This window comes from Buteo buteo, chromosome 10, assembly GCF_964188355.1.
Source record: "Buteo buteo chromosome 10, bButBut1.hap1.1, whole genome shotgun sequence".
Taxonomy (NCBI): domain Eukaryota; kingdom Metazoa; phylum Chordata; class Aves; order Accipitriformes; family Accipitridae; genus Buteo; species Buteo buteo.
The window spans coordinates 15,750,534-15,775,549 of record NC_134180.1 but is presented as its reverse complement, the minus strand read 5'-3'; the positions used below and the strand labels follow the sequence as shown (position 1 = coordinate 15,775,549).

The window sequence follows — 25,016 nt, the reverse complement described above, 5'->3', positions numbered from 1 at the left end:
ATTAATTGAAAAATATCTTCTATCACTCTCTTGAGACAATTTGTGCAGTACTGAGGACAAACTTATTTGGATATTGTTTGAACAAAAAGTCACTGGGGTACCTAAAACCTAAGTTGTCTACTGCACACCAAAACAATGGCAATTTGTTATTCTGAATCAAAACAGTGTTATGAAATACAGTATAGCGATTATAGTATGTTCAAAGGAACGTTTTACACAAAGCAGTAATTCATTGTAACCAATTCTTTTATTCAGCTTGCTGAAATGACTTTAATCGATATTATGTCAACTATTTAAGCTCAGTAAAATGGCCAAATGAATGTATCTTTCAACATCAAGTAACTGACTTGATCCAGACAGTACGGGGAAAGAGTTAGGAGTGATGGGATTGGAAGAGAAAATACGCACCGGCCCACCATACTGGCTGCTTCCTGAGGGAGAAGATCCCTATTAAAAAAATCACAGGAAACTTAAGTGCTTAAGCATTGGCAGAACAACGGTGGTTACTCTTCCCCCACCGGCCCTGTGCAGAATGAAACATCACAGAAGGACCTTTTCACAGGAGATCTCAGTAGGAATCTGGAAAGTATATTAATCTAAAAAGATGCAGTGAAAGACTTCTGACTTAATTCCTCTAAGTTCCTTAACAGCTGAAAGTAGTAAATTTGGCAAACAGTCACAAAACACCTGCTAAGACTACTCTCTGACATAAATATATGGATATAAAGTGTCTTTAAGTATGGCTCTGTTCAAGAGAAAAAAAAATAAATTACTTTATTTGTGATATTCTGCTAGGTTAAATGTGTTCAGAGATCATCATGTGTATTATAGTAAGAGCATCCTTATTACTCCAAATAAGTAATTTGGGAAAAACTTGTTTTGCAGCTTTAAAAAATCCTCTCCATGCTACAAGAAATGATGTTCTTAATAGAGTGATACTGAACTCAAATGCTTGCCAATGGAGTAAAAAGAAATTATTTTTTGGTATGGCAGAGTGAAACATTGCAAACAGACTAATACTAATGAAAAATATGTTCCACCTTCTTATTAGATAGCCATCCATTACATCTGTTAACTATTTGGGCTAATAGGATTTCTTGATCAGTGACAAACTATTAAGTCTACAACAGGCACATAGGGAGCTGCTTACAGTAAGAGACTCGAATTGCAGCTGAAGATGAGGAAAGTAGTATTATTGTGAGTAACACACCAGAATTCATAATTTCAAAGCAATATCTATTGGTATATTTTGTACCAGATTTCCAAGTATTTAATCTAAATAAATACCAAAAAAAGGAACATTTCAATATAATTGAAAAATAACACAAAAAGTAGATTTTGAACTGGTGTCATAGCAATGTGAAACTGAAACATAAAAATGGTTAATTAAAATTATCACTTGGGATAAGAGGCATTCTGAGGTAAAACAACTAATATTATGATCTATGCAGTTACTTTAAATTGAAGTTTGTTCATGCTACTCCATTTCAGTTACTGAGAAATAGTCCCTGTTTTCAGATATTTATTGAGAGTAAAATGACTCTGAAAAACTGACTGGTAGTATATGCACTGCATCATATTTTTCATTTAATAAATAGCAAGTAGGAAGAAGACCCTGAAAACAAAGAAAAGTTGCTTGCCTGTCCACCATACTGACTGCTTCCAGAATATGAAGAACCCTGTAAAAAGAATGTGAAACTTTTGTAAATAATTTTTTAAAATACCACCTGGCACCAAAAAACCCTGGACCTAATCTAAACAATGACACTGATTAACTGGAAGAACTTTACGTAGTTATTAATGCAGTGGCAAATGGCTACTTATCTGCACATCATGTTAGTGGTTTATGCAATGACATGAATCCCGTGAATGATTTTTCAGTATTTTTTCAAGGTAAGAAAGCTTCTATAACTGCAAAGTAAAGTCTTGGCTCTAGTATATAGAGAGATATAACTGAAATGTCAAGAGTGATTCAATAAAAGCCACATGGACTCTCTGGAATTATTGTCCCTATCTCTGTGACTAAACCGAACTCAATGGCTTCTGGGCAAATATGGCAACTGAGCCAAGTTTATTCCTGAGGAACTAATGTGTGTAAACGTTAAAGACAAATGCCTACCTGTCCACCATAGTAGCTGTTTCCTCCAAAGGAGCCCTGTATTCAACAAAAATAGCAATGTTTACTCTGTATTAAATTCAATGTCATGTAGAGGAAAAACAAGAGAACATATTGACCTATTGCAATGATCAAGTCATTTACACTGATAGTATACTTTTCTATTTGATTTGTTAAACAAGTAAAGGATTAGTTTCGATTCATCCTTATTCCTTCAGATTATTTGCTTGCAAAGAGAAATAAACTGATAATTTATATGTTGTTTTCAGCACTTCTGATTCTCAGAAGTGGCATATATACCATGACTGGTATACTTACAGCATGTGGGTTTTGCTTGATTTCATAATCCAAGAAAGAGAAGTAGTCATCTAAGCAATTTTGACTATACTGAGACAACAGATAACTGAACTCTCCCTCAAAAGTAAATTGTCTTAATTTCAGCAAAACAGAGGGGGGTTTTGGTTTTGTTTTTTTTTGTTTTGTTTTTAAAGTCTTTACAAAAGTATAGGCAATATACTAATTAGAGGGAAAAATGGAAATAGCTTTAACTTTTTTAATGCGTTGCTCTGCTCCCTCTTGGAAGCATTTTAGGTCAAGATTTTAGATCTAAGTTGCACTAGTTCAATCATACTGCTAATAACCATCATAAGAGCAGCACTATTACACACATGTGTCCAAAACCCAGCAGATATACTATGAGATATTTGGGAAACAGATTCTTAGAAAAGTCCCAGGCCCCTCTTACAAACCAAAAGAAATTAAATGTTTTGAAGCAGTTTTTCATGTCTGGATATTTTACAGAATTAGCACTAGTCTTCCTTTAATACAGATACTGGAGAACATTACTCCTTTTTTAATCCAGGGCGGGGTAAGTGTAATTTATTTCCCATATATTTCTTTGAAAATAGAAATGCATCTGGGTAGCTAGTTTTGAATACAATACTACAGTTGCAAGTCACTGAATATTTTTCTCTTTAGCAGGTTCAAAATTTCTCATTTTAGCACAATGTGAAAAACAACTTTCATCATACATATAAATTCACAGACAGAATTATTTCAAGAAATGTAGTTCCTTGAGAATTTTCCAGTATGTGTACATACTATGAAAAATATACAAAGACAAAGAATACTCACTGAACTTCCACCGGGGCACACACATCCACCCTGTATAAAACACAACCAAACTTATTTTCCTGAGTCTATGACTGGAAGAGGCCTCTGAATTAGTAAATCAAATTCACATTCTGCTACTGCAAGAAAATGGACTATAAAATCCTGCTCATAGACTCATCAAGCTCCACCTAAAAAGTAGTTTCTTTATCTCTCCACTGTCCTTTCAGGCTAGCTGTGCATTTACTGATCAAATTTTTAAATATAGTCTCCTAATTTCTCATTTAAAACTTACAGTAAAAACTTTACTTACAACAAGGACAAGTACAAAATTCTGAGTAGTACTACAGAGGGTTTTTTGTTTGGGTTTTTTTGTTTGGTTTTTTTTTTCCCCCTAAAGAGGCCAGAGCACCTGGAATACATGCAGTACTCTTTCATGCTACAGATGTTACAGAAAACACTAAAGATGATTTCCAGTGGAGGCCTAGTAGGTGATTTCTACCCTGATAAAACTGAGAGGTGGCCAGGGGTTCACCATTCAGTGTCTCAGTTTCCACATTCAATCTGCATGAAATGTGTAAGAAGAAAAATGTTTAGCACCAAAGCAGGTACACAACTGAACTGCCATTCAGACAGTTGCTACTGGCTACTCTGGCTTGCGGCATGTCTGAATGACATGGAAGAAGAAAATAATGTGTTGCTGAGACTTTGGGCAGAAAGGACAGTGGTGAAGGACACCAGCACAACTGAATGGTGTGGAGAAAGAAAAGCATACCTGTCCACCAGACTGGCTGCCTCCTGAAGAAGAGCCCTGGAAAAAATGAGTAACTAATTATGTCTGTGTTACTGAGTAACATGCTCACTTGTTCTCTGTGGTCTTTAGTCTTTCAAATTGCTTCTGTTTAAATATAACAACAAAAATGGCCTTCTCAGAACCACAGTCTGTTTAAGGAAGCATTTCCATGCAGTCACGCAGGCCTCTATATCATTTGCTCATATCATGATCGGACATACCAGACAGATCCTTGCTTAGCAATCCTCACACAGTTTGGCTTAAAGCTATTCCTTCTTAGAATGTTCTTTTTTTGCAAAAAATATGGGTCAGTTTTCTTAATGAACTGTGTACCAAAACTGCAAATACTATGAAAGTAGAAGTTTTACCTGTCCACTATACTGCCTGCTTCCTGAAGAAGCTATACCCTAAAGAAATGAGAAAGCATTTATATTTGTTGCACATTCTTTAACTTACGAGCTGTCACAGAAAAACACAATTTTATTTGTCTTCCATAGATTTAAGTGTCACAGGAATGCAAACACTTCTTTTATAACCATACTGAAGTCTATTGGCCTTTACAATGGCTACTGTTTAAACAGAACAGTAAAGTTTAAACCAAAGTCAGCTTCAGGCAAGTATGAGTAGTGCTGCTGCACTGGACTGTGTGCTCACAGCAGCCTCCTGTGTTTTACTTTCCTGAGTGGGCTGACACAGCAGAAGGTTGTATTTATGCAACCCATAAATAGAAAAACAATTCTTACCTGTCCTCCATAATGGCTGCCACCTGAGAAAGATGGACCCTGAAGCAAAGGTGCCAATTATTTCTCTATCAAAAAGCTTCTTTAAGGGTTTTTGAAAGAAAGACTATTTTCTTTCTCTGTTTTATATCGAAAGATGAACACTCAACCTATTCCATTATGTATTCTATGCAAATTACGGATGGTCTGTAACATACGAATCTTCCATAATACTGATCATGAGCTATTAGGATTATATACCTAGTTTCGGAAGACTGTATTTGGACTGAAAATCTCTTTCTCCTCTAATTCCCTCTCCAATAAATCTGACAATAAATATTTTCAGAGGCCAAGAATGAGTTTGTTGGGGATTTCACTCCATATTAAAGGCTATATCACTAGGCAGCACTAGGAACCCTATCCATTATCTTTCATTTCACAAGGGCATGGAACACCTCTTAACAACTCCTGACCTTCTCCCCTGCTCCCCGAGACCTACTGCTTCTCTGGGTACTTCAACTCTGATATTGCATTTTACTGAAGGAAGTGAGGTATTCCATCAGTTGAGGTAGAGAAGCAATGCAATCTGCTTCCAGCCACTCTTCACTGTTAGAGCTAAGAAACTCTGACAGCAGCAGAAGGGAAATGGGTCCAGAATGAGGAGGGCAGGTTGGAGGGTAGAACAACACCAAAACTGCATTTACTGTGATACAACAGAAGTACTGTCCCTTCATAATTTTTATATTGCTTCAGATCATATATCTTTAGATACCTGATCACCTATTACCAGATTAACAGAGTTTACTCAAAATATCATTTTTTCAGTAAATAGAAAAACACCAAGTTTTGATGTAGAAGCTGGGTGTTAGGATAAGGACTATGCAGGAAGAGAGTCTCACCTGTCCTCCATACTGGCTTCCTCCTGAAGAAGGTGAACCCTGAACAAAAAGAATTAAATGATGTCTATATCCCTGTCATAGTACTTCATATGAAGGAGAGGTACCTAATTTCTTTCAGTGCAAAACTGAGTGGACTGAAACAGACTGTGCAAAAAGGAGTGAGACTCATCTGCATTTACCATGATGCATCAGAAATTACATCTCCTAAAACCTTTCCTGTGGCTTTGTATCACATGCATTTGTAACTACTATATATGTAGCAACAAATTAAGTACAACATGAAAAAAAAAAAAATCAATCTCCTTAAAATGTTCTATTACACAGAGAACTACCAAGTCTCTTGGATAAAGTGGTAAACACTACAAGGGAAGAATTCTCACCTGTCCACCATGCTGGCTGCCTCCTGAGGAAGGTGAACCCTGAATATCAACAAAAAATGAAACTGAAACTTCTTTGCACCCATTTCATAGAACCATAGAATCATTTCACGAGGCTTTTAAAAATTTTGGTCAGCTTCATGAAGTACTAATTTATTTCAGAAAGACATGACCTTTAGCCCTGCATATTTCAGGACCCAACTGAGTCAACCATGTATTTCACATTCTATTTTCATAGTCTTAAATGATGGTCTTCATCTAGAACTTGTTTTGTTTAATCACAGTAGCACCAGAACGCTATAGAGAAAGATTTACTGAGAAGATTTTAGACTAAGATAAATAAAGCTAAGGTAGACAGCTGGGTAGGCAATGAATAAACTACAAGTTTGCATAGGTCAAATCTACAAAAGTGGGGACTATTAAAGCTTACTTGTCCACCATAACGGCTGCCTCCATAAGAAGATGACCCCTGGAAAAATATTGAAAGTTAGTTATTTCTGAATATCTAATTCATGGAGATGAGCAGCAAAGAAGTGTATTTTGTTATTTGACTGTTTGTAGTCTTCCCAGAATAAACTCTATATTTTTGTCTTTCCTGAATTCACAATATTACTACAGAGAATAGATCACTATAAAGTTTCTTGAAATATTAAATTGAGATAGCTATCTCAATAATCATTTACTTGATAGTAAATAGTCAAATAGTGGTAAACCAAATACATCATATAAAATATTAAAAGTAAGAGCTTACATGTCCACCATACTGGCTAGCTCCAGAGGAATATGAATCCTGTAAACAATATCAAATAAGTAAATTACCTGCTGTAGGACTTCCTTAAATCAAAACATGACTCTCCCAGGACAATAGGAGCAAGAGAGCAAGGTAAGAGTGAAGGCAGGCGAGCAGGAAATCTTAAAAATCTTAAAAATCATTTAAGTATGATTTAATAACTAGAGTTCAAGCTTTACAAGGTGACTTGGGGAAATACCTGAGTTTCTAAGCAAGTGTGGAAGGCAAAAAAACCTACTGCTTGCTTTGTGTGACTTCTTGGGAAGGTTAAAGCAGCATTCTTTCAAGTTCGTTCTCTGCTCATTTCTGGAGAATGGCATTTCTTTATTTGGAAAGCTGAATCCTGGGCCAAAACTAGCAGTAAAAGATTGGCTACCTAACAGGACTCTAAAAACCAAACTAAGTAAGTTTGCTGAAACCTCATACAACAAGAGGTCTCTTTAAAGATGGGAGATTGGATTTTTCTTCTTAATGGAATTAGGTCCACTAGGAATCAAAAATGCTACATTTTTATTCATTCTTTCCCCACACCTACTTTTTGCGTAAGCTTCCTTATGCAAGTTTCACAAAAACAAAGGCAGTATTTGCTAAAAAAGCCATTGTGTAAAATTTTTAGGACGTATCAAACTCAATGATGAATTTGATTTACTGAGTTTTTTCTCTTTAAAGACAGTTCCCATATAAAAACTGAATTTAATTGAGTTTGTGAATAACCATCATTTTCAGAAGTGGCAAGCTGGGTCTCCTTTTGGAGGGAGTGCTTACTTGGCTACTGTACTGGCTGCCTCCAGCAGAAGATGAGCCCTGAGGGGAAAAAAAAAAAAAAAGAAGCCAGTTACTTTTCTCTAACAGAACTATTTTAAAGCAAAACGTCTTGAAGGACAGCAGTATATAAATTTCTATTTTAAACTTTTTTGCTTGGTTTTAAAATCCACTCAAAATGTAAAATCTAGCCTTCCCTACTTTGTTAATATGTCTAAAATTCAATGTGTACCTGTCCACCAGAATGGCTGCCTCCAGAGCCCTTTCAGAAAGGAAATATCAGTTATTTCACTTCAAAGGATCTGACTGAAGGATAGACAGCTTATTTCTTTCAGATTAAAATCAGCACTCTGAAGAATGACATCCCCACAAGAAGCTTTTAATGTTCATTCTTGCAGAGTACTACAGACCTTTTGAGTACTCTGAGCTTCCACAATAACTGCTGCACTCATGAAAAAATGAAACTGGTTTGTGTTTAGTATATAATGTTAAGCATCTATCAGAAATGTGTCCTTCATAAGGAATCTTAACTGTGTAAAATGACTTTTCAATTGGTCTGTAAAGAAGATATTAAAGACAACGTTCTGAGGTAGACTGCAGCATATAGTTGGGACAGAACTAAGATCTACATTCAGTATGCAAAAGCCATTCTCCCATGCTGAGGTACTGGGTGCATCTACGCATTAAAGTACAGATCAGGAGTGTGCCTTTGAGACAAAACTTTTGATAGTCCCCACTCACTGTACTTTGTTTTGCAACATGGAGTGGTCTCGGAGTGAATTAATTGGATGCTTTTCAGATTAAACAAAATTGTAGAATGCTCTGTAGACAGAAACAATCCTAGCAGTTTGCAGTACTTCTCGACGTAGACACAACCACTATGTTCTCCCTGTCTTTATACACAATCCCTGCTTCTGAACTGCTGTCAAAGATGGCCAAGTCAGTAAAAACCAAAAAAAATCAGTCCAATTGGAAGTTTCAAAAGGAAACAAATCCCAACATCAATAATACGAAGACTGTAGAACATGGGCGGGTAAGAATATTTTCCTGACTGTAGATATATACACATTTCTCCTTCCTACAAGGGAGCACAAGAGCAGTGCTATTTGTCATGTAATATTAGTTTTTCTATGGTACATTTATGTAGCTGTGTCTAAGCCAGCTTTGTACCAGTTAGCAGTCTGGTAACAATGCCACAGAGTTCTGTGCTAGATACAAAAAGACCCAAATGTTTTTTCTTCCTTTAGTGCAGCACATACAGAGCTCCAGTGACATACACGGCATGACTTTCTAACACATGATGAACAGAACTGGTCTTGGGAATGCTATAAACGAGTGTCTCATGCGAAAAGAGAGTTCTTATCCATATGAGAGGCTTAGCATCATTAAATTACTGATCTATGAATACTAACTTTTCTTGCAGTATATGATCTAAGAGGAATATAAACACATACATCCAGGTCCTTAGGGGATATTTTGACATAATTCCAAGGAAACCAATGGAAATTACTCCTGAAGTAAATATTTATAGTGTTATGTACCTTTTGTGCCAAACAACATTTTTCATTCAAAGACTTCTCTTTGAATGCATACTATTTCAAATGGAAAGAGAAACTATGAGCGCTGCATGAATGTCCTGTGTGTATTTTTAATTGTGACTAAGGTAGGTTATTTTCACAAGTGTATGACTTCTATTAGGTACTGACTCTTTTTAACCTCTCTAGCCATTTATTGACAAAACAAACACAGGGCACACTTAAAAGCTGATGAACATTTCTTACATTTGCAGAGGAATCACTTCTGACTAAGGTAGGGGATCCACCCTGTAAGGAGGGGAAAAAAAAAAGAATTAGCCTTTGTCTTTGATCATAAACTAAAAATGAAACAAAACCTTAAAATGCCTGTTTAGAATATCACAGTCTGAAATTAAATTACACTTATACTTCGCTTACTTTTCTTAATTTGCCAAGATAGCAGATAGTCTTTTGCAGCCTAGAAGACTGTAAACCACAAAGTATTATTTTGTATCTACCCATGACTCATTGCCTAGAAAATAAGAACGCTACCCAAGGTGCAGGAATGTCCTTTACATACTATATGTTGATTGACTACATATGATTTGCTTTGGGAAGAACATGTTACCCTTTTTTGCAGTCTTTAAATAATTTCATATGGATTTAAAAGCACAAATGAGAAGTGGCTCAGTTCTGTTTTGTTTTGTTTTTTTTTTAATTTGGTACACGCTGATTTCTGAGACAACTTTTTATGGTTGGCAATTTTGTAGACTTGATATTATTTTAGCTTCCCTTCATGATAGATCTTTGGTCAATTAATTCTGCTATTTAATGCAATTTTTTTTTTTTTTTTTTTAAGAAGAGATACGCATCTCTGTAAATACTGCATGGTTGGTAATGGAAAGTCACTGCTTGGAGAATACACCTTGCTGCCAGCTTTGGGGGTTCCTGGCCTGTATGAGAAATAGCGTGGCGAGCAGGACTAGGGAAGTGATTGTTCCCCTGTACTGGGCACTGGTGAGGCCACACCTCAAATACTGTGTTCAGTTTTGGGTCCCTCACTACAAGAAAGACATTGAGGTGCTGGAGCACGTCCAAAGAAGGACAGCAAAGCTGGTGAAGGGTTTAGAGCACAAGTCTCATGAGGAGTGGCTGAGGAAACTGGGGTTGTTTAGCCTGGAGAAAAGGAGGCTGAGGGGAGACCTTATCGCACTCTACAACTACCTGAAAGGAGGTTGTAGTGAGGTGGGTGTCAGTCTCTTCTCCCAAGTAACAAGAGATAGGACAAGAGGAAACGGCCTCAAGTTGCACCAGGGGAGGTTTAGATTGGATATTAGGAAATATTTCTTCACCAAGAGGGTTGTCAAGCATGGGAACAGGCTGCCCAGGGAAGTGATGGAGTCATCATCCCTGGAGGTATTTAAAAGACGTGTAGGTGTGGTGCTTAGGGACATGGTTTAGTGGTGGACTTGGCACTGTTAGGTTTATGGTTAGACTTTATGATCTTTAAGGTCTTTTCCAACCTCAATGAGTCTATGGTTCTGAATTCTTCATCTTGGCATAATGAGAAATAACTCCTACCATGTCAGTAATATGTAAGTCACCAAAGGAACAATGAATATAAAACTAAGAGTACATTCAAATAAATAAGTTAGAAATAAATAGGACCACAGATAATTTTCCAGTTAAATAATTTAGTAAAAGAAAATATATAATGAACAAGTAACACTTACAGAACTTCCCCCAGAACAATCACATCCACCCTGTAAAGAATGCAGAAAATATTTAAGATATGAAGAACAGAGGAATGAAAGGGACTCCAGTTACAACTCAATTTACTACTTCTACAATACCAGGTATGCAAGCCATAAAGTTACATTCATAACTGCTCAAGTGCCCAACTTCTAGAAATTAGTCTATTTTTTTGATCTCTTCATCCTATGCAACTATTCCTGCACTTATTGCTCTGATGGGGCAAAACCCTTCTAATTTTGTTATCTTCAAATTTGTTATCTACAATCTTTACCTTAAAAACCTTACTTACCAAAAGGATGAGTAAAAAACTCTGAATAGTACTACAGAAAGCAAATTTTTTTTTTCCTAGAGAGACCAAAGCACCTGGAATACATGCAGTACTCTTTCATGCTACAGATGTTACAGAAAACAGGTGATTTCTACTCTGATAAAACTAACTGAGAAGTGGCCAGGGATTCACCATTCAGTGTCTCAGTTTCTACATTCAATCTGCATGGAATGTGTAAGAAGAAAAATGTTTAGCACTAAAGCAGGTGCACAAGCTTAAATACAACTGTCATTCAGACAGTTACTACTGGCTACTCTGGCCTGCGGGATGTCTGAATGACATGGAAGAAGAAAATAATGTGTTGCTGAGACATTGGGCAAAAAGGAGAATGGTGAAGGAAAACCGTTCTTGTGAAGGAAAGATTTGCAAAGTAAATTGCGAGTGCCTGACACCAGCACAGCTGAATGGTGTGGAGAAAGAAAAGCATACCTGTCCACCAGATGGGCTGCCTCCTGAAGAATTTGAACCCTGTAAATGTTACATTATCATTTAAAAGATTTTCTTTAAGTTTGGCATGTATATTTGATTACAATGTATTGTCTTGTACTCTCTAAACTATGTTTGAAAAGATCTGTCTGATTAAGGACCCAATTTTATCTATAGAAAGATTAATGAGGATTAAAAGAATCCCACAGTAGTCTGGAAACTTAGGTATTACCAATCTGGTAATATTTTCTTGAAATATGTACATTGGGAAAAAAACCCCAAACAACACTGAAGAAAAATTTCCCACCTGCCCACCATACTGGCTGCTTCCAGATGAGGATGAGTCCTGAAAAAAATAAAAATAACTTATATTTAAAATTTATATTTAAAAAATATAAATTAATCCCAAATATTTATCACTTTAATTTGTTTCCTGGTGTTAGAACATCGGTTAAGACATGAATTGTATTTTAACCACTCTGCTTACACTTGGACTTTTACATAGAAATATATAAGGAAAAGGTGTTTGAGTACCAAATGAATCCTGCTCCCAGATAAAATATTGCTGTAATACAATATGAGGACTCAAGCTTTTGTATGACAGGTACTTCAGGTCAAAACCACAAAGAGTTAGTATTTACCTGTCCACTGGAGTAGCCACCACCTTGAGAAGATGACCCCTGCAAAAAGTAGACCAAATTTATTTTTGTTTGAAGTGGCTTCTGGAAAATAAGACTATGTTGTTGAATAGTCATACACACATTTTTAATTTAAAATATTTTTTTTTTAAAAACAGTTTGCTGTTTGATTTCACAAGACATGATGCCAGATGTCATCAGAAATTCTAGGAGATAAACAGTTGGGTATAATTTACTTGTCAGGATAACTTTTAAATAGAACAGCCATTTTGGAAGGGAACTGCAAATAATAAATAAAATAGATGCTTACATGTCCACCTGACTGGCTGCCTCCTGGGGAATAAAAATCCTGGAAAAATGTATTGAAATTACATGAAAAAACCAAAAACTTCCTTTCTTTTGTAGACTGGAAAGATCAGGATGGAATCTGAACAGTCCTTCTTGCTTCTCCACATTCCTTAATTTTCTCTCACAGATTGTTCAAGAACAACAACAAAAAGGTCTGTCTGTATAAAACAGCACATGCCCCTTTACACCTGTTGATAATTGCTCTTTTGGTGCAAGATATTCTTTTGAATACAGTGATTAAAGAGTTCTTATATCTCCAACAAAATAATTTCTCAGTCTGTGTCATTTTATTCTCATTAGAATAAATAAAATGGGTGCCATGTAAAAATGACGGGAAAATGGAAGCCTTCATAAATCAGTCATACAGCACAACAAAGCAAAGGGTTTCCCTTAGAATAAATGTGGGACAAATCATGCTATTGAAGCCTTTTGCAGTTAGTCAATCAGTGAAAAAGCACAGGAACTTGAAGAAGTAAATTGTGGTACCATGTTTGTAATGCGAGTTTGAGATTCAAGAGCACGCCTCAGCATCAGCTTGGATTTCTAGCAGTACTTTAACGCTTTAGCCATGTCCTCATTCCCTCTGTGTGTGAGGACTTTCTATCCCACACTGGAAACTGCCACAGCAGCTTCCCCACAGGATGTAATTTAGCTGGCTAGCAGTTGTCAAGCTCTGGGGCAGACACCCTGGCAACATCTAAGGAAGGAATGCTTACCCGTTCACCCTGTTGGCTGCCAGATGGTGAGGTGGAATCCTAAAAAGTATTAGAATCTAGTTATTGCATGGAAAATATTTCTAGTTTTTTCTAAGCAATAGTGGAAAGCAAAGAAAACTACTGCTTGTTGGGAAGGTTAAAGATATAGGCTGTAGAATAAACAGCATTCTTTCAAATTCTTTCTCCGCTCATTTCCAGTGAATGGCATTTCTTTATTTGGAAAGCTGAATCCTGGTATAGCATAATAAAGGAATGAGATCACCTCTCAATCTATGTTATTTCCTCTTAGAATGCTATAGGGGAACACATCAGCACTTCAAAAGCTGCTTTGGTTCTTGTAATACCTCAGTGGTAGACACCAATGTTGTTACACCTTAGTTTCTTTCATATGTTTAGCTTCTTTCAGAGGGCGTTCGGGGCCCTCCGTAGTATCATATTTTAGCTTTGCTGAATATCCACAAGAAGATTTTGATACAGAAACTGCATGGAAACTAATGACACACTATGCTTGTGGCCGAAATGCACAGCTGAATTTATAAAAAATTGTGGACAACTATTTCCTACTAACCAGGACACTGGAGAACAGGCTTAGAAATCCAGTTAAAGTACAATCAATTACTCAAGACTCTGAGAAAATGAGACATTAAACTTTGGAAGTTTTATAAACAGCTTCACCAGAACTAATAGCAAATATACTCTAGTCAGGAGAAAAGGCATGTTTTTAAACAAAAAAGCAAGCAGTTCTCACCACACTACATGAAAACAGACCATTCTTATGCAATATATAGATGAAGGAACTTGAATCTTTTATGTCTGGCATTGGAAAAACACAAATGAAGAGTTGTGTGAATTGGAGATGGAAGTAGAAGGAACTAGTCTGTACAGTATTGCTAAGGTAACTTGTAGAAAAAGAATAAAATCAGATAATGATTAAGGGTCAAATACAATGTTTTTTCTCAAAGAACCAAGGAAAAGTTGAATTTAAAAATAAATCTGTATTTTAAGAGCAATTAAGTTTGAAAGTCTTAATTTATGGCAATTGTTATGAGAGTCCAGAATAGTAAACATATATGGAATATACTCTTAAGGAAATAAATCACAAAAAATAACCCTTAGGAACAAGAATGGCTGAAGTGACATATTGATAGTCTTGTTCTTGTAGTTACATTAGTGTTATTGGATTAAATTAATTCTGTTAAAAAGTAGCCAAATTAAATTGCTGGAAGTAAGAAATATCTGGTTGTTTTGCATACCATGAGCATATACTAACATTGAGTTTCAATGGAAATTGTGAAATAAAGGAAAAGAGCTTCCTTTGTAAATGCTACTTCTAATAACCGATTAAAAAAATGTATGATTGTTACAAGTCAGAACTGTTGTATAACTGCAATTTTAATTTGCCAAGTCCTAATCATACCATAGGACAATAACGTGGCATAACTTAAATCTACATTTTACTTTATCTATAGGAAAAATATCATTTCAAAGAAGTTATTGCAGAGAATTACTAAACAACACAGATGACTACAATATACTGTGAAGGAGCTCTTGAAGATAAGATGATGAGATAAGGTAAAGGTCCATGTAAGCACCTAGATACTTTAAAAGGTAGTAAATTCTTATATTGATATACTTGAGAAGAAATGCTTACGCTATCATCAGTTTCACTGCCTCCTATGGAAGGTGAATCCTGTAAAATAATGGGAAAACATTTATTTTCATATAAAAAGGACTCTTATATTCTCCACAAGTAAGATCATGTAAAATAGAAGAATAAAAATAACCAGCCACTTAGAATCTCCAATTTTACCTAAACCAGGGAATGTGCAAGAAAAAAAAAATATGTAATTTTACCTGTTACTTAAGCACAAGAGGTTAAAAAAAACTCTGTCCTTGTAAACATGCATTTTTATAAGGAAAAATTTTAGATAAATTTGATTTGCAAAATTAACCATTCTTTACATTCAGAAATCCCATTATCTATGCTTTCTTTCTAGATCCTGCACTAGAAGTAGCAACATGACACAATTTTCTATGAAATAGCAATCTGGATTATATGTCTTACTATTTTTAATAAATAATTCTGTATGACTTCAGATGGCTAAAATGTGTTGCTAAACAAAACATAAGATGGTCTGTACAGAATGATCCCACAATGAGATTCACATCAATAAATACAGACTTCAAATATAGAATGTGCATTCCCCTAGACTTTCAACAGCTTCTGCATCAGTAAGGTATGTAAAGTAAATGCACAAATTATTTTCCTTTTGAATGAGCTAATGCATAAACAATAAAATAGTTAAAGTATTGAATAGTCACATAGGCACAGTTAGCCGGACAGCATATATAGTGCATTACCTTCCCTCCATTTTGGAAAAATTTAGAGTTGTAAAGGGGTAAATAAAAGTAAAGAGAACCAAAAAGTATAATGGCATTTCCATGGTCATCACTTCAAAATAACTGAAATATAGAACCCAGTCCACATAAGAACCAGCACAGCAAGTTTAAGCTTTTGATGTATGAGACAAATAATATTTACCTGACCGTAAGATCCAGTACCACTATATGTAGAAGATCCACCCTGTTCAGAAAACATGAATAATTTTCATATTGCAAACAGACTTGTGTGGGGTTGTTTTCTGGGTTTTTTGGGATGCTTACTGTAGGGAATCCCTTCTGGGAAGATGTAAAAAATATGAATATTTACTTAGTTATCAGAATGGCTATTGAGCAACTCATGATTATGTCCCTGTAAAACACTAATTTAACATATTTTTAACTCAAATTCTATTTCCACTTTTGAAGAGATCTTAATCTTGCAGATAATTCAAAGCTAGCATTGTTGAGGAGAATAAGTTTTAATGGTTGGAGGCACCCCATTTTTACTCACCTATAAACTTTCAGGCTCCTTAGTTAAAAGTATATGCAAATTCAGTCCACAAAGAAAAAAACCACCTTAATTAAAATAAAGTGAGCGCCAATACAGAATATAGCTGTATTTAGGGGCCAAGGTATTGGCCCTGAGCAAATTTATACAAGGGAAAAAAAGGATATTTACCTGGCCGTAGGATTCACTGCTGCTGTCATAGGCAGAAGACCCTCCCTGTACAGAAAATAAAAAAAGTTTATTGCTTTGGTTCCCTCAGGAAAGAGTTTTACTTCTTTCAAGGGCATTATAGGAACGAAAATAACGGAAGTCTGCTTTGTAGTTGAAATGTTCTCTCAAGAAAGACTTTTAGACTGCTCCTGTGCAGGCACAGTGACCAGAATATTTACCTGGTTACCGGAGTAAGAGCTGTGGGAAGACCCTGGGCCATCCTGAAAGGAAAACACAGACCAGCTGTTTTCTGCAGGCCAGATGAGTGTTTAAATACCAGTGTATCCAGTTCTCACTTTACACCCTTTCTCCCAGTTTTGAGCTAACTTTTAGGTACTATTGGAAGAAGTCTTCTGGCTGTAATTTTCTTAGCCTGCTGAAATTTGAGTTCTGCAAGGAAACTGCAGATTCTGTGCTGTTCCATACTGTTCTGTACTGTTCTCTGTCAAGCTTCACACCACTAGGTTACATCAGGGTTAATTTAAGTTTTCTGCTCCAAGAGACAGCTATCAGGTCTGTAATTATAGCATGTCATGGCACCCACAATATCAGGAGTGAAGGAAACAGGATGATGGGGGTCTGTGTTATCCTGGTAAGGGAGGAAGAACAACTACCTGTCCATAGGATCCTCCGGGATAGAAGGAAGGCCCTCCCTGTGCAGAAGACAGAATGGGTTACCGGTTTATGTTTGGCTGCTCTTTCAGGGAAGCTTTTAGGTGGAGCTTCTGAATAGGGCATTTTATCTGAATGTTTACCTGGTTACCAGAATATGTGCTGTGTGAAGAACCTGGGGCTCCCTGAAATGAAAACACAGACTAGCTATTTTCTTGCTAGCAGGATGGTGCAAACAGCAAGGTATCCAACTCTCACTTTAGGCCAAAGTTTTTAAAGAACAAGGAACTTTTTATCACTAATCTTCTTAGCTGGATGAAAGATCATTTGATAGAAGTTGTAAACACAATTCAGTCTTTTCCTCTGACAGACTTCATGTTGAAAGTTACAAATGGTTGATTCAATTCTTGGGTGTTACATTTCACAACGGCCACTATATGGGGAATACAGGAATGAAGATAACGGAAGTCTATCTTATCTTTACAAATGAGGAAGAACACTTACCTGTCCGTAAGATCCACCAGAATAGATGGAAGACCCTCCCTGTACAGAAAACATAAAAGTTTACTGGTTTATAGTTGGAATGTTCTCTCAAGAAAGACTTTTAGACTGCTCCTGTGCAGGCACAGTGACCAGAATATTTACCTGGTTACCAGAGTAAGAGCTGTGGGAAGACCCTGGGCCATCCTGAAAGGAAAACACAGACCAGCTGTTTTCTGCAGGCCAGATGAGTGTTTAAATACCAGTGTATCCAGTTCTCACTTTACACCCTTTCTCCCAGTTTCGAGCTAACTTTTAGGTACTATTGGAAGAAGTCTTCTGGCTGTAATTTTCTTAGCCTGCTGAAATTTGAGTTCTGCAAGGAAACTGCAGATTCTGTGCTGTTCCATACTGTTCTGTACTGTTCTCTGTCAAGCTTCACACCACTAGGTTACATCAGGGTTAATTTAAGTTTTCTGCTCCAAGAGACAGCTATCAGGTCTGTAATTATAGCATGTCATGGCACCCACAATATCAGGAGTGAAGGAAACAGGATGATGGGGGTCTGTGTTATCCTGGTAAGGGAGGAAGAACAACTACCTGTCCATAGGATCCTCCGGGATAGAAGGAAGGCCCTCCCTGTGCAGAAGACAGAATGGGTTACCGGTTTATGTTTGGCTGCTCTTTCAGGGAAGCTTTTAGGTGGAGCTTCTGAATAGGGCATTTTATCTGAATGTTTACCTGGTTACCAGAATATGTGCTGTGTGAAGAACCTGGGGCTCCCTGAAATGAAAACACAGACTAGCTATTTTCTTGCTAGCAGGATGGTGCAAACAGCAAGGTATCCAACTCTCACTTTAGGCCAAAGTTTTTAAAGAACAAGGAACTTTTTATCACTAATCTTCTTAGCTGGATGAAAGATCATTTGATAGAAGTTGTAAACACAATTCAGTCTTTTCCTCTGACAGACTTCATGTTGAAAGTTACAAATGGTTGATTCAATTCTTGGGTGTTACATTTCACAACGGCCACTATATGGGGAATACAGGAATGAAGATAACGGAAGTCTATCTTATCTTTACAAATGAGGAAGAACACTTACCTGTCCGTAAGATCCACCAGAATAGATGGAAGACCCTCCCTGTACAGAAAACATAAAAGTTTACTGGTTTATAGTTGGAATGTTCTCTCAAGAAAGACTTTTAGACTGCTCCTGTGCAGGCACAGTGACCAGAATATTTACCTGGTTACCGGAGTAAGAGCTGTGGGAAGACCCTGGGCCATCCTGAAAGGAAAACACAGACCAGCTGTTTTCTGCAGGCCAGATGAGTGTTTAAATACCAGTGTATCCAGTTCTCACTTTACACCCTTTCTCCCAGTTTTGAGCTAACTTTTAGGTACTATTGGAAGAAGTCTTCTGGCTGTAATTTTCTTAGCCTGCTGAAATTTGAGTTCTGCAAGGAAACTGCAGATTCTGTGCTGTTCCATACTGTTCTGTACTGTTCTCTGTCAAGCTTCACACCACTAGGTTACATCAGGGTTAATTTAAGTTTTCTACTCCAAGAGACAGCTATCAGGTCTGTAATTATAGCATGTCATGGCACCCACAATATCAGGAGTGAAGGAAACAGGATGATGGGGGTCTGTGTTATCCTGGTAAGGGAGGAAGAACAACTACCTGTCCATAGGATCCTCCGGGATAGAAGGAAGGCCCTCCCTGTGCAGAAGACAGAATGGGTTACCGGTTTATGTTTGGCTGCTCTTTCAGGGAAGCTTTTAGGTGGAGCTTCTGAATAGGGCATTTTATCTGAATGTTTACCTGGTTACCAGAATATGTGCTGTGTGAAGAACCTGGGGCTCCCTGAAATGAAAACACAGACTAGCTATTTTCTTGCTAAGAGGCATTTAAGTGAGTCTATTTCTGAATTTCTATTCTTTCAAAACAGAGCTTTTAAAAAGGACATTACTGCAATCATTAAAAGAGAACACTGTTTTTTTTGTCACAGATAAGGAAACTTTTAGCAGGTACGTTTCTGTTCAGGGTAAAGGAACTGAAAAAATAGTAACTTTTCATTTTACTCTTTCTAATCTCAGAATCCTATGTCATATCTGGCAGACTCTGTATTGTTATAGATGATCATAACTCTTATAATATATTTTTTAAAATTGCCAGAATACTGAACTTCCAAAGTGTAAATAGAGTTTAGGAGAGCAGATTTTTAAGCTCACCACTTAAAGGAGAAGACTATCTACTAGTACATAACATCCATTATTACTGTTCACATCCTCTTAATATACAAAATAGACAAAGTATTATTCTATGGTTAGACTGCTTCCTCTGGGACTATTTGCAGACTGAGTTCTTGTCTTTAGATGAAGCTTAGAGAAAAAGTGGAATAATTGCAGCGTGAGGAATTTGGGGATCCACATAAGGAAACCGATTGTTTCCTTTGAAACAAGATGGTTTAAATATGTATAGCTTTGGCTCTTAATTTATAATCTTTTCCAGGTTTGAAAAGACCTTCATGTAACTCATAGCTTTTAAATTAAGAAGGAAGCTTTTTGCAGGAATTTTCGTCCTGGGATGAAGAATCTTCAAGGAAGTAGATGACTGTCTCTTTTACGTAAGATTTATGCCTGCTGGTTTATTTATACATATACATCTACTTATACCTCGCTTTTTTTATTCAGAAGAATGAACCTGCCTATCATGGCCAATGTGTTTACATGCTAATCTTAGGCACTGCTACTGCCATATATAGAGGATCGACATAGACAGAAACTGAAAATAAGTCTGTTTTTTAATTCAGTCTATTCCTTTGCAAAGATCGCTGAACTTTATTGTTGGGTGAAGACAAAGATCAAGACTATTGCTACCTAGTTTATCATAAATTAATTCTATCAGCTGATACTATCACAAACTGAAATACAAGTCTCTTGTGTATCAAAGTGGACACATCCGTACTGAAAACTGGTTTTCTAATGTGTCCAATTTAGATGTTTTATTTTCTTCATGTTGAAAATTATTGTTTGATAGCAACTAAATACATTCTCCTCCTAGCCAAGCTGTGGTGGCTTGCTGTTAAAAACTAAGCCTCTTTTTGCACCAATTTAAGCATACAAAGAAAAAGGGCCTATTAGAATGAAAACTTCCCTAAAGATGTCCACCTTTTTCCTTGTAAATGGATTTGCTTATATAGCATTACAATCACACGACAAATAAAAAAGTTTTTCCTCGATGGAGTTTCAATATTAGTTATTTTAACAGACTAGTCTATATTTTTAAACATGTAGGTCATGATTACTGCTTAGCCTTAATTGTATGAAAGAGGCGATATTTTACCTGATCAAAATTACTGTTACTGTGTGTTAGAGTTAATGATAGTTAAGTTCAGAAAGCAGTAATTTCTTTAAACAATTAGGTTTTTTAAATAGCATGCTTTTTTATAGAAATAATAATCCACAATATGATTCTTGTTGAAATTGAAAACTAAAAAAAAGTACACCATTTCAATGTGTTTATGTAAATACAGCTTCAATAGAAGCTTCAAAAATAAGTTTTCAGGTAGAATATAGGTGACTTTAAAATCTAAGTTCACCTGGCAAAGCCACGTGAAGCCAGAAGCCTGGTAAAGCTAGTCTATAATGCCTACGTAACTGCATTCCTTGGGCTTTTTCCTGGCACGGAGGTATTGCCTAAGAGAAAAGTTTATCCAGTGCCACTGGTCATGAAATTGCAATGATTCTCTATGGGAAAGAATAGTTTAAATATTGATTTAAGAGATTACCTTTTTAATATTTATCAGATTTTGACATTGTAGTCACAATATTTTATTGCACCAGTGAGAAGGACAAGGAACCTAAGCTGGCTGCAATTAAATTGTTACTACAGGGCATATTGACTCTGGTTTTTGAAAACAATGAACAATTAGCACATAACAGTCAACTGACAGAGCATCTGGATTACCAAGCACAGTTACAGAAAGTTAGTGGCCAAATGGTAATTATGCAGTTAAAGTGGGACTCATTCTTCCATTTCATTGTATATAATTCTATCCCTACTAAGGAAATTATCAATAATGTTTCGTGTTACCCAAGTGTCCATACTTACTAGGTGATTAATTCAAAATATTCCATTATATAGATGAAAGTATAAACTCAGAAAAATAATTACCTGTCTGTTACCACTGCTCCCATCAGGACAAATGCAACCACCCTATAAATTAAAAAAAAGGAAACAATTATTGCTTTGTGGAAGTTTAAAATAAAATCTTATTTCAGACGTTTAACTATGTTTAGGGAAGAAAGACTGTGGGACTACAGAGTAGTTGTGACGTTTCCTATACCTAGAACAAATGAGGAGACAGCATAGCTCTATGCATTTAACATTTGCTTTGGAAGTTAGACTGATACTGCATCTCTCAGTGCTATGGCTCAATGGCAGATGCCTCATCAAGAGAGAATTATCTGGGTAGTCAAGAGTACAGAGAATCACCATTGTACTCTCACCAAAAACCATGTGTGAAATTGAAACAGTGTTAAGAATTGATTTCAGAGAGCCATTTCAGATAAATTTAATCTGAACAGGGTCACTTCATTTACAATTTAATGCATAACATCAGTAACCCCCCCGCAAAACTATGGGACTTAAACTCTGACCCCTGATTTTAATTAGTTTAATTACCATGAAGCTATCTGGACAAGACTACATAAAAATAGAGAAAATCCTGACCTGACTACTTGATCCACCACCGGTTGCAATAAATGATCCACCCTGTGAAGAAACCAATTATTTTTTATAGAAGCATTTTATCAGAATCTAACACGTATAAAATTATGTAGTGAGAAGTAAGGTGACAAACTCTTTGTACTCTTTCCCTGCACCAACAAACACTATCTTTTCAGAACTTTCTGTATGAATCATTGTAAAAACATAAATTTGGATGAAACTTAATTAGTGTCTGGATACAATACACAGGGAATGGGTATCAAGAAAACTAATTAAGAAAACTGTTACTCTCTGAAGCTCAGAGATCTGACTGTACTGTTGAATTAGACTTCAAACTTTCTGAGACAGAGGACTATGCTAGTGTTACATCTACATAATGCTGTGCACAGCAGGATTCCAGATCTCTGGAAAGCTGATGGATACCAATACAATACAAAACATTACAAAAAATAGAGTCAGGTGCTACTCTGGATCAGTTAGATTTCGCATAATTCTATAACATATACACTGCTGCAGCAGTACGTAAGTCTACAGAATATGAAAGTTGGACCTGCTTTTGTAACAGAAGTACGTAATCACTAAGATGTACCTTATTACCAAATTCTAAATGAAACAGAATTATGTATCTGGCCATTACCATCACTAGAGCAGGACTGTTTCTAAAAAAAGATTCTAAAAGTGTTTCTTTTGTGTTTTGCAAACAACTTTTACAAAATATTATGTAAAGAAACACCTGCAATACTTACCTGCTTAGTAGAGTGAAGGAACAGCGGAAACAGTATATTCTGGGCCCATTATCATTATTTACAACTGTGCAAAAGTATAACGTTATAAGGAAAATGCTGCCAAATCAAAATAGCATCCTTCAGCACAGATAAATTAGTGGAACTAATTTCAGAAATTAAATATAATTTATCAGAAAGCTCCTTGTAATGAGATCATGCAGCAGACACTACGTTATTACCTGGAGGTTGGTGTGGCTGCTATTTGAAGTAGAAGACTCATTCTGTGAAGAAACAAGAAATGACTCATTTTTCTGTAAGGGTAATAAATTAAAATACATAGTACTATTGGGAAAGAACTACCTAACTCTGAACAGAATACTCTGTTGTGGAAACTAGATCCTTATTTTTCTTTTTGTAGGTAATCACCAAGGTGCTGTAACACCAGCAGTAGTTCAGAAAAGTGACAAGAGGAGTTTACCTGTACATCAGTGTCTCTTCTGCTCAAAACATGTGATGTATCCTGTAAAAAACAAAGACATTTACTTGTAGGAGATGAAAACTCTGTGATCAGTGACAGGCCTTCTTTTTTTCCATATTGTTTATTCATAACAACTCTAGACCCTTTGATGCATACATTGAGTAGGCATTATAAAACAAAAGGTTATTTGCACATTATTTTTGTAGCCTACTGCTGAAGCTGACTTGAAGCTATATGATACACCTATCTGTATCTCCTCTACAACATGCTGAGTACAATAAATTACCAAACATTATTCTTTCTTATTTCATTATTCTATCCTACTTCAGCTAAAATTTTAGCTGTCCTCTGTTTGTATGACACATTTAATTTTAACTTTAGATTGGACCAACTTTGTATGTGCTTCCTGAAGAACAGGAATTTGAGCTGCCCTATATGTCACAGCAGGATTTTCATGTCTTGTTTTCATATATATATATATACACACACACACACACTTCCTTGAAAGTAAGTTCACCCAAAGAGCAAATAGCCAAGCTATTTTATTTTACTTTTTCCTTAAATATCAGAATATTAATTAGGACAAACACGATTAGGGAAAAATTAGGCATAATTGGGAAAAATTATATGTAGTTAGGGCAAAAATCCTACAAGCAGTAAAAAAAGGAAAGAAAAAAAGTTACTTACTCGAGCAACAACAACTTTCTTTTTTCCACAACCAGAACTCTGTAAAGGAGCCAGAAGTCAGTTATTACTTTATAGATGCAGCCATCCACACAAAATACTTTCAGCAAAAATTTACCTAAACTTGTCAAGGTGGCATATTTTGGGGCAGAAAAATGTCCAGAGCTATCTTTTTGCTATTAGTAAGAGTTTTAAAAAGCATAGCCTTTGTCTGTTTTTACCTTATCACTCCTTCATCAGAAGTTCCTGCCTAGCACAGTCTTCCTCAGCTTAGCTACTGTGGTTTAAAGAACAATCTGTATAATGAATTTTGGTTTGTTTTTTTTTTTTTTGGAACATTCACCACCCTTCTTTGTGAGAGTGTTTAGAAGCAAACTCTTTTACAATGAAGTCCAGCAATATGCACTGGATAGGGAAAACCAAGGGAATAACAGCATCTTTTGTGAACAAAGTAGGAAGCAATGAAGGATTTCTTTTGTAGAACCTTTTGCGTTAAACCTAATGCAATGCATTCAAGGTAAATATAAGCAAAACCAAAAGATGTTTTCAGAAGGCCTCCTTACTTCCTAATATACATGCTTGATGCAGTACTAAAGTACTAGAGAGGAAAAATAGGGAAAATAACGAAGCAGTAAAGTATATGGCTGACAACTGAAGAAAAGGCAAGTAACTGATGACAGGTTACTCTAGATGGCAGTAAAACAGAAAGAGGCTGTAACATGGAAAAAGCTTTTCTATGAACAGAAAGAAGTATGGAAAAATTTCATTCATTTACACAACAGTGTATTTGCTTGGTCACAATCTATCCATGTTAATCACAGTTTCTGCCTGTAGGACAGATGGACAGTCTTGACAGAGAGTATTACCAAGGGATAAATGTTACTTTAAAATACTAGCATGTAAGTGGAAAAAGCTTG

General features: G+C 36.2%; 1 protein-coding gene across 25 annotated transcripts in view; it reads right to left on the bottom strand.

Annotated features, from left to right (window-relative positions):
* Positions 1-25,016, bottom strand: part of LOC142035960 (uncharacterized) — a 58,126-nt gene that overhangs the window by 4,647 nt on the left and 28,463 nt on the right. For 7 of the 25 annotated variants that reach the window (XM_075038721.1, XM_075038723.1, XM_075038722.1 and 4 more), the window contains 38 exons: positions 24,103-24,141; positions 23,416-23,457; positions 23,177-23,218; positions 22,216-22,257; positions 21,658-21,699; positions 19,303-19,344; positions 19,162-19,200; positions 18,727-18,768; positions 18,586-18,624; positions 18,225-18,266; positions 18,084-18,122; positions 17,649-17,690; positions 17,508-17,546; positions 17,147-17,188; positions 17,006-17,044; positions 16,571-16,612; positions 16,353-16,397; positions 15,834-15,875; positions 14,943-14,981; positions 13,292-13,330; positions 12,538-12,576; positions 12,231-12,269; positions 11,897-11,935; positions 11,593-11,631; positions 10,814-10,843; positions 9,348-9,389; positions 7,570-7,608; positions 6,766-6,804; positions 6,445-6,483; positions 6,018-6,056; positions 5,638-5,676; positions 4,763-4,801; positions 4,388-4,426; positions 4,002-4,037; positions 3,251-3,280; positions 2,120-2,155; positions 1,641-1,679; positions 409-447 (listed from right to left, as the gene is read on the bottom strand). In XM_075038721.1, the coding sequence (XP_074894822.1) occupies positions 409-447; positions 1,641-1,679; positions 2,120-2,155; positions 3,251-3,280; positions 4,002-4,037; positions 4,388-4,426; positions 4,763-4,801; positions 5,638-5,676; positions 6,018-6,056; positions 6,445-6,483; positions 6,766-6,804; positions 7,570-7,608; positions 9,348-9,389; positions 10,814-10,843; positions 11,593-11,631; positions 11,897-11,935; positions 12,231-12,269; positions 12,538-12,576; positions 13,292-13,330; positions 14,943-14,981; positions 15,834-15,875; positions 16,353-16,397; positions 16,571-16,612; positions 17,006-17,044; positions 17,147-17,188; positions 17,508-17,546; positions 17,649-17,690; positions 18,084-18,122; positions 18,225-18,266; positions 18,586-18,624; positions 18,727-18,768; positions 19,162-19,200; positions 19,303-19,344; positions 21,658-21,699; positions 22,216-22,257; positions 23,177-23,218; positions 23,416-23,457; positions 24,103-24,141 (1,500 nt within the window). The remainder of the gene's footprint in view (positions 1-408; positions 448-1,640; positions 1,680-2,119; positions 2,156-3,250; positions 3,281-4,001; positions 4,038-4,387; positions 4,427-4,762; positions 4,802-5,637; positions 5,677-6,017; positions 6,057-6,444; positions 6,484-6,765; positions 6,805-7,569; positions 7,609-9,347; positions 9,390-10,813; positions 10,844-11,592; positions 11,632-11,896; positions 11,936-12,230; positions 12,270-12,537; positions 12,577-13,291; positions 13,331-14,942; positions 14,982-15,833; positions 15,876-16,352; positions 16,398-16,570; positions 16,613-17,005; positions 17,045-17,146; positions 17,189-17,507; positions 17,547-17,648; positions 17,691-18,083; positions 18,123-18,224; positions 18,267-18,585; positions 18,625-18,726; positions 18,769-19,161; positions 19,201-19,302; positions 19,345-21,657; positions 21,700-22,215; positions 22,258-23,176; positions 23,219-23,415; positions 23,458-24,102; positions 24,142-25,016) is intronic. The other 18 variants (XM_075038725.1, XM_075038726.1, XM_075038727.1 and 15 more) reach the window with 18 other exon arrangements.